This window comes from Salvelinus fontinalis, chromosome 33 (genome assembly GCF_029448725.1).
Source record: "Salvelinus fontinalis isolate EN_2023a chromosome 33, ASM2944872v1, whole genome shotgun sequence".
Classification (NCBI taxonomy): domain Eukaryota; kingdom Metazoa; phylum Chordata; class Actinopteri; order Salmoniformes; family Salmonidae; genus Salvelinus; species Salvelinus fontinalis.
The window spans coordinates 34,548,077-34,560,908 of record NC_074697.1 but is presented as its reverse complement, the minus strand read 5'-3'; the positions used below and the strand labels follow the sequence as shown (position 1 = coordinate 34,560,908).

The following is a 12,832-nucleotide window of genomic DNA, read 5'->3' as shown; positions in this document are numbered from 1 at the left end:
GGGATGAGTAGAAATAGAGAGAGAGAGAGAGCAGTGATGGTGTGAGTGGATCAGGAAGACGAGAACAGACGGCTACACAGCACCAGGACCTAGATAGAGTTTCCTCAGGAGCAGAGGAACAGAAAGAAGAGAGGAAGGAAGGAGGAGGAGTTGAGCTACCCAGGGGTCTTGTTTCATCCTATAGCTGTGTCTCTCAGGAGGTCCTCTACCCAGTCACACAGACAGCCTTCTCTCTCTCTTGTTGCTGTTGTTTTTATCCCTCTGTGTGGGTCTGAGCCTGTAGGAGCAGTGTTGGCCGGAGGCGGGGAGGACAGTGGATTGTTATGTTTTTATTATTACTCGCTCCTTTTCTCAAACTTAGAACCAGAGAGGAAGAGGCAGAGCCAATATTCATTGCACCATCTTTGATATCAGAACACATCTGGACAGGAAGTGACATCACATTACCGTTGGCAACCACTTGGTGTGGAGTTAGTGGGATGTGTATAGGACTTGAGGTTTGGACTACTGGGCAAATTAGGGTTGGATGGTGGAAGACTTTGAGAAGGTGTGTGTGAGGAATAGAGTACTGGAGGACTGGGGTTTGGCCAGTGGAAGACATTGAGGGTTGTCTGTGTGTGTGGACTAACAGTGACGATGTACAAACGTCGTGACTATGTGGACCTGTATGAGAAAGACCAGGCTAAATGGGCTCTAGTACGAAACGTCAACACTGTCTTCAAGCACTCTACACTGCTACCGGTAGGACTACAGCACTGTGTGTGTGTGTGTAGGACTGTGTTTAGTATTGTGAATGGATTGCAGGTAATCCTCCCTCTATCAGAGGAGTTTAGACAGTGTTATAATTGGTTTACCACATAGAAGCCATGTTTACAATACAATAAAACTTTGTCCCCAACGGAAAGATTGTATAAGACACTTACTTCTGCTGTAAATGAAAAAGAAATCAGGTACAAGAGGCAGAGGTATATTGTAAATAATACATCACAACTAAGGGCTGTTGTTAGGTCTGATGCACAGCTGTTTGTGTGTGACACTGATGATGTCATTGTTTAATATTGATTATGACACTGAACCATGTCAGTACTGCTCTAGGACATCATCTCTATCAACCATATCCCCACCTCTTATATGTCTGCTATACATCTTCTGCTTTAATAATTCTTTGCCCTCTCTCTCTCTCTCTCTCTCTCTCTCTCTCTCGCTATCTCTCTGTCTCTCTCTCTCTCTCTCTCTCTCTCTCTCTCTCTCTCTCGCTCTCTCTTTCTCTCTCTCTCTCTTTCTCTCTCACTCTCTCTCTCGCTATCTCTCTGTCTCTCTCTCTCTCTCTCTCTCTCTCTCTCTCAAATTCAAATTCAAGCTGCTTTATTGGCATGAAAAACATTGTGTCAATATTGCCAAAGCAATATACATTGTAATAAAATTATAAACAATGACAAATAGTAATATAGAATTGCAGTAAATAATAATACAAAATTAAATATAAAAATAGTAACAATAAAATGGTAACAGTCAATAATCGAATGTAATGTAATAAAAAAATGAAACTATAACTAACTTATAACTAAATAACGGTCATCTTCACCATTACATCGGTACTACAACTACTATCATCATTACCACTACTACCACCACCACCATCATTAAACTGCTATCATTACCATTACCACCCATACCATTACTACTTGCAATGATAAACAACAATAACAATAATAATAGTAATAACAATAACAGTAATAACAATAATAGTAATAATAAGTAAGTTACTGCTTACTATGCAGATGTTATTATTCAGTGTCTCTCAGGCTATGGCAGGCAAATACATATTTGGCTGCAAGAGGAGCCATTGCTCCTTTGCCCATGAGTATTTTTAGTTTTTCCTCTGGGTTTAATAAGTTAAAATTTGGAATAAATGTAATCATTTCTGTGAATAATGAATCTCCTGATGAGGAATATTTATTACAGTAAAGGAGAAAGTGCATCTCTGTTTCTACCTCTCCTGTCGTGCAGTGACCACATACACGCTCCTCTTTGGGTAGCCATGTCTTTTTATGTCTGCCGGTTTCTATTGCCAATCGGTGGTCACTCAGCCTGTACTTGGTAAGGATCTGTCTCTACTTCGTATCTCTGACAGAGTAGAGATATTCAGCCAATTCATATTCTCTGTTTAGGGTGAGATAGCAATTTAGTCGGCTTTGGGATTTTGTTTCGTTTTTCCAATGTTGTATATATGAGTCTCTCTCTCTCTCTCTCGCTATCTCTCTCTCGCTATCTCTCTCTCGCTATCTCTCTCTCTCTCTCTCTCTCGCTATCTCTCTCTCTCTCTCTCTCTCTGTCTCTCTCTCTCTCTCTCTCTCTCTCTCTCTCTCTGTCTCTCTCTCTCTCTCTCTCTGTCTCTGTCTCTGTCTCTCTCTGTCTCTGTCTCTCTCTCTCTGTCTCTCTCTCTCTCTCTCTGTCTCTCTCTCTTTCTTTCTCTCTCTCTCTCTTTCTTTCTCTCTTTCTCCCTCTCCCTCTCGATATGTGGACATGTAAATATACTAGCTCCGTTCCAAATGGTGCCCTATTCCCTACATAACAAGTGCTCCATGTATTGTGTTGGTTTGAGGGGTTGTTGTATATCTCCTCTCCTAGGGGGACTATGTGTGGTTGGACCTGAAGGCGGGCCGGGAGTTTGTGGTCCCCATCGGAGCCGTGGTCAAACTCTGTGACTCTGGACAGATACAAGTTCTGGATGATGAGGGGAACGTGAGTCTCAAACATCCACACAATACATTTATACAACATTCACACAATAATTTACACAGCATTCTCTCAACTTTCACACAAAATACTAATTTGTGGAGGCTAAAATGATGCAGGCATTTGTTCCAGCCTGACAGAAACAGCCCCTTCTTTCTCCAGGAGCATCGGATATCCCCCCAGAATGCCACCAACATTAAGCCCATGCACCCCACCTCCATCCATGGGGTGGATGACATGATCCGCCTGGGAGACCTCAACGAGGCCGGTATCCTCCGCAACCTGCTCATACGATATAGGGAACACCTTATATATGTGAGTGATACTTCTGTACTACTACCATACTAAACTACTATTGTAATACAACCTGCTCATACGATATAGGGAACACTATATATGTGAGTACTAATACTGTACTACTACTATAATACTACTGCAATACTACTACTATACAACTACTGCTAGGATCTGTAGCTGTCACCCAGAACCCAGTCTGAGGCCCGCCCAGAGGTCTCTGTTCTCTCTGTTCTCTCTCTCTCTCTCTCGCTTTCTCTCTCTCTCTCCTTCCTTTCCTTCTTCCTTCACTCTATCTGTTTGAGTCTCTCCTGCTCTCAGTCAACCTGTGCTTTTGCCTTGATTTTCTCTGTTTCTCTCCCTTCTTCCTCCCTCACTCTTTGTACCTCCTCTTCCTCTTTCCCCCTCTCTCTCTTTCTCATTTTCTCTCCTCCTTCCTTTCTGTAGACTAACTGTGGTGGGAGAGTAAGTACAGGGGCATCATGCATGGTTGCCTGAGAAACTCACCACCAGTGTGTGTGTCTGTCTGTCTGGGTGTGTGGGTGTATGAGTGCATGTGTTAGTGTTCGTATGAGCTACTAGTTTTACTCATGGCTGTCCGGGCTCCAGTGACCGTTATTGATACTCAGTTGTCACTGACTGCACCCTCTGAGAGATGAACCCCACGTCACCTCTGCTCCCATCACACACGTACACACAGACTTCATCCTCCCCTCATTTTCATGTGGCAGGTAAATGAGAACGGCCAACTATAAAGTACTTCTGTCCTGCTGCAATGTGCCCTGTGTGTCTGTCCATTTAAACTGATCACAGAGTGCAGAGTTGATGTACTAACGTGCATGTCATCTCTACTGCAGCACTGCACAGCACTGCATGACCCATCTTCGCTTTCCATTTGTAGGATCTTTGATTTGGTGTCCTACCTTGCCCTTTGCCCTCTACCCCCGTCCCCTCCAGACGTATACAGGCTCTATCCTGGTGGCAGTAAACCCCTACCAGGTGCTGCCCATCTACACAGCTGACCAGATCCGCCTGTACACCAATAAGAAGATAGGAGAGATGCCTCCACACATCTTTGCCATTGCAGATAACTGTTACTTCAACATGCAGAGGAACAACAGAGACCAGTGCTGTATCATCAGGTGTGTGAGAGGGAGAGGGGTGTGCGTGTCTGGGTGTGTGTGTGTTCTTAGAAGCGCGTGAGAACACCAAGTCGGATCTAATTTGATGTGTGTGTTCTCAGTGGTGAATCTGGAGCAGGGAAGACCGAGAGCACCAAGCTGATCCTCCAGTTCCTAGCAGCCATCAGTGGACAACACTCTTGGATAGAACAACAGGTTCTGGAGGCTAATCCTATACTGGAGGGTAGGGCACACACACACACACACACACACACACACACACACACACACACACACACACACACACACACACACACACACAGTCTTGTACAGCTTACCTTGTGGGGACATACAATTCGGTCCCATTCAAAATCCTATTTTCCCTAACCCCTAACCCTAAACCTAACCCTAATCTTAACCCGTACTCTTACCCTTACCCTAACCCTAACCTTAACCCTAACCCAAAAACCTAAACTTTATCCTAACCCTAAACCTAACCCTAGCTCCTAACCCTACAACTAACCCTAGCTCCTAACCTTAATATTTAACTTAATTCTAACACTAATTCTAACCTTAACCCTAAACCCCCTAGAAATAGCATTTGACCTTTGGGGACTAACAAAATGTCCCCAGCTGGTCAACTTTTTGTTCGTTTACTATTCTTGTAGGGACTTCTGGTCCCCACAAGAATAGTTAAACACGTCCACACACACACACACACACACACACACACACACACACACACACACACACACACACACACACACACACACACACACACACACACACACACACACACACACACACACACACACACACACACACACACACACACACACACACACACAAACACAAAAACAAACAAAATAATAAACCCTATAGTAGTTCTAGTCGTGAGTGTTGAGCGCTTTGTGTTGTCTGTCCGCAGCGTTTGGTAACGCTAAGACGATCCGTAATGATAACTCTAGCCGCTTCGGGAAATACATTGACATCCACTTCAACAAGAGAGGCGCCATAGAGGGGGCCAAGATAGAACAGTACCTGCTGGAGAAGTCACGAGTCTGCAGACAGGTATGAATTCAAGGGGTGGGGTTATAGGGTCTGCAGACAGGGTTGGATTCATTAGTGTACACCATAGCAAAACGAAGCAAAACGTTTTGGAACAGGCAGTGTTAGCTAGCAGAAGTAAGCAACTGTCCTATATCCTGTGATACAGTCTACAAGCTGTGTTATTTTGGTCACTATCGTGTCATCTCTATTCCCCTCCCCCCTCCCTGCAGGCTCGTGATGAGAGGAACTACCATATCTTCTACTGTATGTTGAAGGGCATGCCTTCAGACCAGAAGAAGAAACTGGGACTAGGGAAAGCCACAGACTACAGCTACCTTACCATAGTAGGACAACACTTAGCTCACACTTTAACAACGCTATCAGAACAGTAGTGAGAAAATATCATTCAACTAAAGTTCTCCTCTCCTCCAGGGGAAGTGTACTGTGTGTGATGGTCGTGATGATATGAAGGAGTATTCAAACATCCAATCAGCCATGAAGGTGTTGATGTTCTCTGACACTGAGAACTGGATGATCTCCAAACTATTGGCCTCTATACTACATATGGGGAACCTGCGTTATGAAGGTAATAGGTACACACATACACACACACTCACACATACACACACAGACATACATATTTGAATGACATCATACTGACTTCACTGTCACCTACCTCCAACCTCTGACCTCTGACCCCTAGCTCGTACTTATGACAACCTGGATGCCTGTGAGGTGGTCCGCAGCGTAGACCTGACTTCTGCTGCTACACTGCTGGAGGTAACACACACACACACACACTGTATCCATAAACCTACCGTACATATACACACCTACTCTATCCACTGAGTGGTTGTACAGCAGTAACCTGAACTAGTTATGTCACAGCTGCTGGAGAACTACAGGTGAGTCCTAGACCACTGCGGGAGGGAGGGAGAGGGAGGTGGAGGGGAAGACAGGGAAAGACAGGGAGGGAGGTGAAGGGAGGGAGGGAGAGCGGAGGAGGAGGGAGAGCGGAGGAGGAGGGAGGGAGGGGGAGCGGAGGAGGAGGGAGGGAGGGAGTGGGAGAGAGCTAACAGTGTTTAGTGAATAACACGGCAGTGAGCACCTCCTAGTGGCAAACTGGTGAAACACACAAACTTGGACTGTTGTCGACATTGGTTGATGGTGTGAAAGAAGTGTGTTTTCTGACTTAATGTTGCTGTGTGTGTGTGTGTGTGTGTGTGTGTGTGTGTGTGTGTGTGTGTGTGTGTGTGTGTGTGTGTGTGTGTGTGTGTGTGTGTGTGTGTGTGTGTGTGTGTGTACGTGTGCGTGTGTGTGTTTGTGCACGCGCCCGCCTGCCTGCTTTCGTGTGTGTAGGTGGACTGTAAAGACCTGATGAACTGTTTGACCAGTAGGACTCTGATCACTAGAGGAGAAACAGTCTCCACTCCCCTCAGTATAGAGCAGGCACTGGACGTACGGGACGCCTTCGTCAAGGTAACATACACATTAACATGCTCTCTGGTGTGTGACACACTGTTTCAAACACTCTCTAGCATATGTATATTGTGTGTGTAGGGGATCTACGGTCGTCAGTTTGTGTGGATTGTAGAGAAGATCAATGCAGCGATCTACAAGCCTCCGTCCCACGAGCCCAAAGCCCTCAGACGCTCTATAGGACTACTAGACATCTTTGGCTTCGAAAACTTCACCATCAACAGGTACACACACACACACACACGCACGAACGCACGAACGAACGAACGAACGAACGGAATAGAGACACACACCTGAACACTGCAGTTTGTGTCGGTTTTCCTGCCCTGCGTTCATATAAGAAACATTAATGTGTTGAAAATCCCAAATTGTTTGCATATGTCAGGCTGGTGGGTGTATAAAGTCAGGCGCAGGAGAGCAGAGAGGAGTGAAACAACGCACTTTACTCGACAGCACAAAGTAAACGATTTACAAAGTGCAAAAACAACCGTTGCCAGAAAGCATGGGTGATAAACAGCACCCGGTACAAACCAGACGGAACATTCCGACCTGAACAAAGAACAATCACACACAAAGACATGGGGGAAACAGAGGGTTAAATACATGACCAGTAATTGGGAAATGAAAACCAGGTGTGTGTGAAAACGAGACAAAACAAATGGAAAATTACAAATGGATCGGCGATGGCTAGAAGACCGGTGACGTCGACCGCCGAACACCAACCGAACAAGGAGAGGCATCAACTTCGGCTGAAGTCGTGACAGCATAGTCAACTTACACACGGCTCTGACACACAAGCTTACCCCACCAGACATGCCACCAGGGGTCTTTTCACAGTCCCCAAATTCAGAACAAGTTCAAGAAAGCGTACAGTATTATGTAGAGCCATTATTGCATGGAACTCTGTTCCATCTCATATTTCTCAAATAAAAGGCAAACCTGGTTTCAAAAAACAGATGAATCAACACCTCACGGCACAACGCCTCTCCCCTATTTGACCTGGATAGTTTGTGTGTATGTATTGATATCTAGGCTACGTGTGCCTTAAAAAAAAATGTAGTTCTGTCCTTGAGCTGTTCTTGTCTATTAATGTTCCGTATTATGTCATGTTTCATGTTTTGTGTGGAACCCAGGAAGAGTAGCTGCTGCTTTTGCAACAGCTAATGGGGATCCTAATAAAATACCAGAAATGTGTGTGTCTCTCCCTATCAACAGTTTTGAGCAGCTGTGCATTAATTTTGCCAATGAGAACCTGCAGCAGTTCTTTGTGAGGCATGTGTTCAAGCTGGAGCAGGAGCAATACAACCTGGAACACATCAACTGGCAACATATCGAGTTCACAGACAACCAGGACGCCCTGGACATGATCGCTATCAAACCCATGAACATCATCAGCCTCATAGACGAGGAGAGCAAGTTCCCCAAGGTATTGATGATAGTATAACCTCGAGGTAGATGAGGATAGGGGGTGGGCGAGAGAGGGACGAGAAACATGATCGCTATCAAACCCTTGATCATCATAAACCTCATAGACGAGGAGAGCATTTCCCCCAATATAACTGCATTATAGATAGATACGGTACATATACAGATGTAGGATCTTAATGTCAAATGTGTAGTGTATTTGAGTTTCAAAAAGACTTCTGAAGTTTTTAATTTCCAGATAGAAATTTCAGACCTGATTTTCCCTTACGAAAAATGTATCAATAGCTACAAAAATGGCCATTAATTATAATGCACATGGCCACCCGAGTGTCTCTGCTGGTGTTGCAGCCGGTCGCAACCGGGAGACCCATGGGGTGTCGTTCGGGTTAGGGGAGGGTTTGGCCGGCAGGGATGTCCTTCTCCCATCGCACACTAGCGACTCCTGTTGCGGGCCGGGCTCAGTGTGTGCTGACACAGTCGCCAGGTGTACAGTGTTTCCTCCAACACATTGGTGCGGCTGGCTTCCGGGTAAAGTGGGCATTGTGTCAAGAAGCAGTGCGGCTTGGTTGGGTTGTGTTTCAGGAGGACGCGCGGCTCTCGACCTTTGCCTCTCCTGAGTCCGTACGGAAGTTGCAGCGATGAGACAAGACTGTAACTACCAATTGGATACCACAAAATTGGGGAGAAGAAAAATTATAAAAAATATAAAAGAAATATGAAAAAATAAAAATTTATTATAATCCACATAATAATTCACATTTCCTGTTGCTGCAGGACTATTTTCCTGCTGTAGCAAACTGACTCAAAATAAGATGCTACATCTGTTGTCCCCTGACGTAGAAGGAAAATGAGAGAGGGAAACATGGATACAGTATAATGGGGAGAGAACAAATATCTAAGCAAATATTTGTGTAAACTTACTCTGTCAGTTCCCAGGGTACTTAGTTAGATCATATCTCCCTAACACATCCCTCTCATCCACCCCCCCCCCCCCCCCCCCTTCTCTGTCTCAGGGTACAGACACTACTATGTTGAATAAGTTGAACTCTCAGCATAAGTTGAACACCAACTACATTCCTCCTAAGAACACTTATGAGACCCAGTTTGGCATCCAGCACTTTGCTGGGGTGGTTTACTACGAGACACGAGGTACGTGACAACATTATGGCAACATGATTATCACATACTGAATGACTGATTATCATATACAACATGGTGACCAAAATCATCAACTCTTGGAGGACAGTGGAAATTGATAAAATGCTTATTTAATGTTAAAACCAACATGCTTTGATTTTGTAATGACCAACCTCAATGAAAAAGTCACTGTAAAGGGTTCTTCTCAGGACTAATAGAGGATAGGACACACTAGACACAATGTCCTAAACAATAACCGATAGCCTTATCAATAACCAAGAACCAAATCAAGAACCAAGAGCCATATCAATAACCAAGAGCCTTATCAATAACCAATAACCAATAGTCTTATCAATAACCAAAATCCTTATCCATTACCAATAACTAATAGCCTTATCAATAACCGATAACCAAGATCCCTATCAATAACCAATAGCCTTATCAATAACCAATAACCAAGAGCCTTATCAATAACCAAGAGTCCTATCAATAATCAATATTCGTATCAATAACCAATAACCAATAGCCCTATCAATAACCAATAACTAATAGCCTTATCAATAATAGGTTTCTTGGAGAAGAACAGAGACACCCTGCACGGTGACATCATCCAGCTGGTTCACTCCTCCAGGAACAAGTTCATCAAGCAGATCTTCCAGGCCGACGTTGCCATGGTAATGCACCCTCCGTCACCCAAGCAACCATTCGCCCTAGCACCACACAGTCACTCAACCCACCACTCCTCACTACACCTTGATGACATCACAGATCACTCATTACCTGTTGTCTAGTTTCTCTGCGTGGTCATCATGAAGCGTTCCAGACAGACGGCTGTGTCTGTTCTGGTTGTCTCGTGGTTTGCATCCCAAATGCCACTCTATTTACGTAATAGTGCACGTAGGGCTCTGGTCAGAAGTAAATATGGAATAGGGTTTTCTCTGCATGGCATGTTGCTTGCACTCTTCTCCTCCATCTGTCTCTTCAGTAATGTTTTATTTTTATTTCACCTTTATTTAACAAGGTAGGCAAGTTGAGAACATGTTCTCATTTACAATTGCGATCTGACCAAGATAAAGCAAAGCAGTGCGACACATACAGCAACACAGAGTTACACATGGAGTAAAACAAATAATACAGTAGAAAAATAAGTCTATATACAATGTGAGCAAATGAGGTGAGATATAAAGGCAAAAGATATGTGGCAAGATGCTAACATTACTCTGTCTTTCCTCTGTCTGTGTGTTTGTATCTGCATGTCTGTGTGTGTGTGTGTGTGTGTTTGTATCTCTGTGTGTGTTTGTATCTGCGTGTCCTGTGTGTGTGTGTGTGTGTGTGTGTGTGTGTGTGTGTGTGTGTGTGTGCGTGCGTGCGTGCGTGCGTGTGTATGTATGTGCGTGTCTGTGTGTGTGTCTGTGGGTCTGTGTGTGTTTGTATCTGTGTGTGTGTTTGAATCTGTGTGTATGTGTGTGTGTCTGTGTGTGTTTGTATCTGTGTGTGCGTTTGTATCTGAGTGTCTGCGTATCATATGGGCATGCACACATATTTATGTCTGCCTTGGTCTCTGGTTGGCTACTTGCCGGGTGATAATATGGGCCAACCTGACACTCCGCTGAAGGTAAAAGAAGAAAGAGGAGGAATAATCTCCTTCTCCCTCCCTCCCTCCCTCCCTCCCTCCCTCCCTCCCTCCCTCCCTCCCTCCGCTGGCTGTGTATAGCAGACATAACGTCCATCGTTCAGTGGAGCCCAGGTTGCAACTCGCTCTCTCTCTGTCCATAAACTTGGTGGCCATGTTTTGGTGACATCCCTTCCTGTCTACTTATTGGTTCCCTCTCACCTCTGCAAAGATGATGGATAATGAAGATGTCGCATAATGGCCGTTTACCATTGACAAAAATGGTCAAGGTTCTTGTCTGTATAAGGGCAAAGGGGGGGGGGGGGGGTGCAACTCAATATTAGGAAGGTGTCTCTAATGTTTTGTACACTCAGTGTATTTAGACATTGAGTTTTAAAGAACAATAGCTTTGATGGAACTGTTGTTGGCATTACTTTAAAACAGTTCTAACCTTGACACAGTTCTTTTTACAATGAGACATGTAGAACATTTTAAACACTGTCAAAATATATCTGTCACAATATGAGCTACATTTAGCCAGGTTTCCTGTAGAGGGAATTAACGGGAACTTAACAGAGCGAAAGAGAGAGTGGAAAAAGAAGAGTGAGAGAGAGAGGAAAAGGGATAGAATCCATTGTTACTAACCCATGTTGATGTGTGTGTGTGTGTGTGTGTGTGTGTGTGTGTGTGTGTGTGTGTGTGTGTGTGTGTGTGTGTGTGTGTGTGTGTGTGTGTGTGTGTGTGTGTGTGTGTGCGTGTGTGGTGCGTGTGTGTGGTGCGTGTGTGTGGTGCGTGTGTGTGTGGTGCGTGTGTGGTGCGTGTGTGGTGCGTGTGTGGTGTGTGTGTGTGTGTGTGTGTGTGTGTGTGTGTGTGTGTGTGTGTGTGTGTGTGTGTGTGTGTGTGTGTGTGTGTGTGGTGTGTGTGTGTGTGTGTGTGTGTGTGTGTGCGTGTGGTGTGTGTGTGTGTGTGTGGTTGTAGGGGGCGGAGACCAGGAAGCGCTCTCCCACTCTGAGCAGTCAGTTCAAGCGTTCTCTGGAACTGCTGATGAGGACTCTGAGTGTGTGTCAGCCCTTCTTCGTACGCTGCATTAAACCCAATGAGTACAAGAAACCCATGGTGAGTGTGTGTGTGTCTGCATGTGTTTATGTGTGTGTGTTTGTGTGTAAAAATGTAATTGTTGTATGTGCGTCTGTCTCTGTGTGTCTGTCTGTTATCTCTCCCAGCTGTTTGACAGGGAGCTGTGTGTTCGTCAGCTGAGGTATTCAGGCATGATGGAGACCATTCGTATACGCAGAGCTGGTTATCCAATCAGATACACCTTTGTTGAGTTTGTGGACCGCTACAGAGTCCTCATGCCAGGAGTCAAACCTGCATACAAACAGGTACGTGACTGTTAGAGTTTAGATGTGCCAGTCAAACTAAAGGCCTTCTATGGGGGGCTCATCTGGGTAAAGTCATCTAGTCCAAAAAGAAAAGGTGATGGTATTTCCCAAACTGACGGCAAAAACAACGTGTTTTCAATGCATGGTGCTCTTATTTATTTAAAAAAGATCTTCATCAGTCTTCGCCAAAGCTTGCCTTGTCAGTGACCGTTGTCAATGGTTACTTGCCCACTGATGTCCGATCCCTGTGTGTGCGTGCGTGCGTGCGTGCGTGCGTGCGTGCGTGTGTATAGGAGGACCTGAGGGGAACTTGTCAGCGAATAGCGGAAGTTGTTCTGGGGAGAGATGATGATTGGCAGATGGGAAAGACCAAGATCTTCCTCAAGGTAACTAACTCCTGGGCTGAGTCCCAAATGGCACATTATTACGGTGCCTGGTCTCTGTGTGGGCGGCAGGTAGCCTAGCCGTTAAGATCATTGGACCAGTAACTGAAAGGTCGCTGGTTTGAATCCTCGAGCCAACTAGGTGAAAAATCTGCTGATGTGCCCTTGAGCAAGGCACTTAACCCTAATTCCTCCTATGAATTGCTCTGG

The 12,832-nt window shown here is 45.0% G+C and overlaps 1 protein-coding gene across 1 annotated transcript in view; it reads left to right on the top strand.

The window, feature by feature from the left end:
• Positions 1-215: 215 nt before the first annotated feature.
• LOC129832098 (unconventional myosin-VIIa-like) overlaps positions 216-12,832 on the top strand; it is a 31,072-nt gene continuing 18,455 nt past the window's right edge. The window contains exons 1-17 of the mRNA XM_055895866.1: positions 216-741; positions 2,632-2,745; positions 2,902-3,054; positions 3,991-4,175; positions 4,277-4,398; positions 5,083-5,225; positions 5,435-5,548; positions 5,637-5,790; positions 5,908-5,984; positions 6,564-6,683; positions 6,765-6,907; positions 7,899-8,109; positions 9,122-9,257; positions 9,813-9,919; positions 11,836-11,973; positions 12,081-12,239; positions 12,533-12,625. Of these exons, the coding sequence (XP_055751841.1) occupies positions 637-741; positions 2,632-2,745; positions 2,902-3,054; positions 3,991-4,175; positions 4,277-4,398; positions 5,083-5,225; positions 5,435-5,548; positions 5,637-5,790; positions 5,908-5,984; positions 6,564-6,683; positions 6,765-6,907; positions 7,899-8,109; positions 9,122-9,257; positions 9,813-9,919; positions 11,836-11,973; positions 12,081-12,239; positions 12,533-12,625 (2,274 nt within the window). The 5' untranslated portion in view covers positions 216-636. The remainder of the gene's footprint in view (positions 742-2,631; positions 2,746-2,901; positions 3,055-3,990; positions 4,176-4,276; positions 4,399-5,082; positions 5,226-5,434; positions 5,549-5,636; positions 5,791-5,907; positions 5,985-6,563; positions 6,684-6,764; positions 6,908-7,898; positions 8,110-9,121; positions 9,258-9,812; positions 9,920-11,835; positions 11,974-12,080; positions 12,240-12,532; positions 12,626-12,832) is intronic.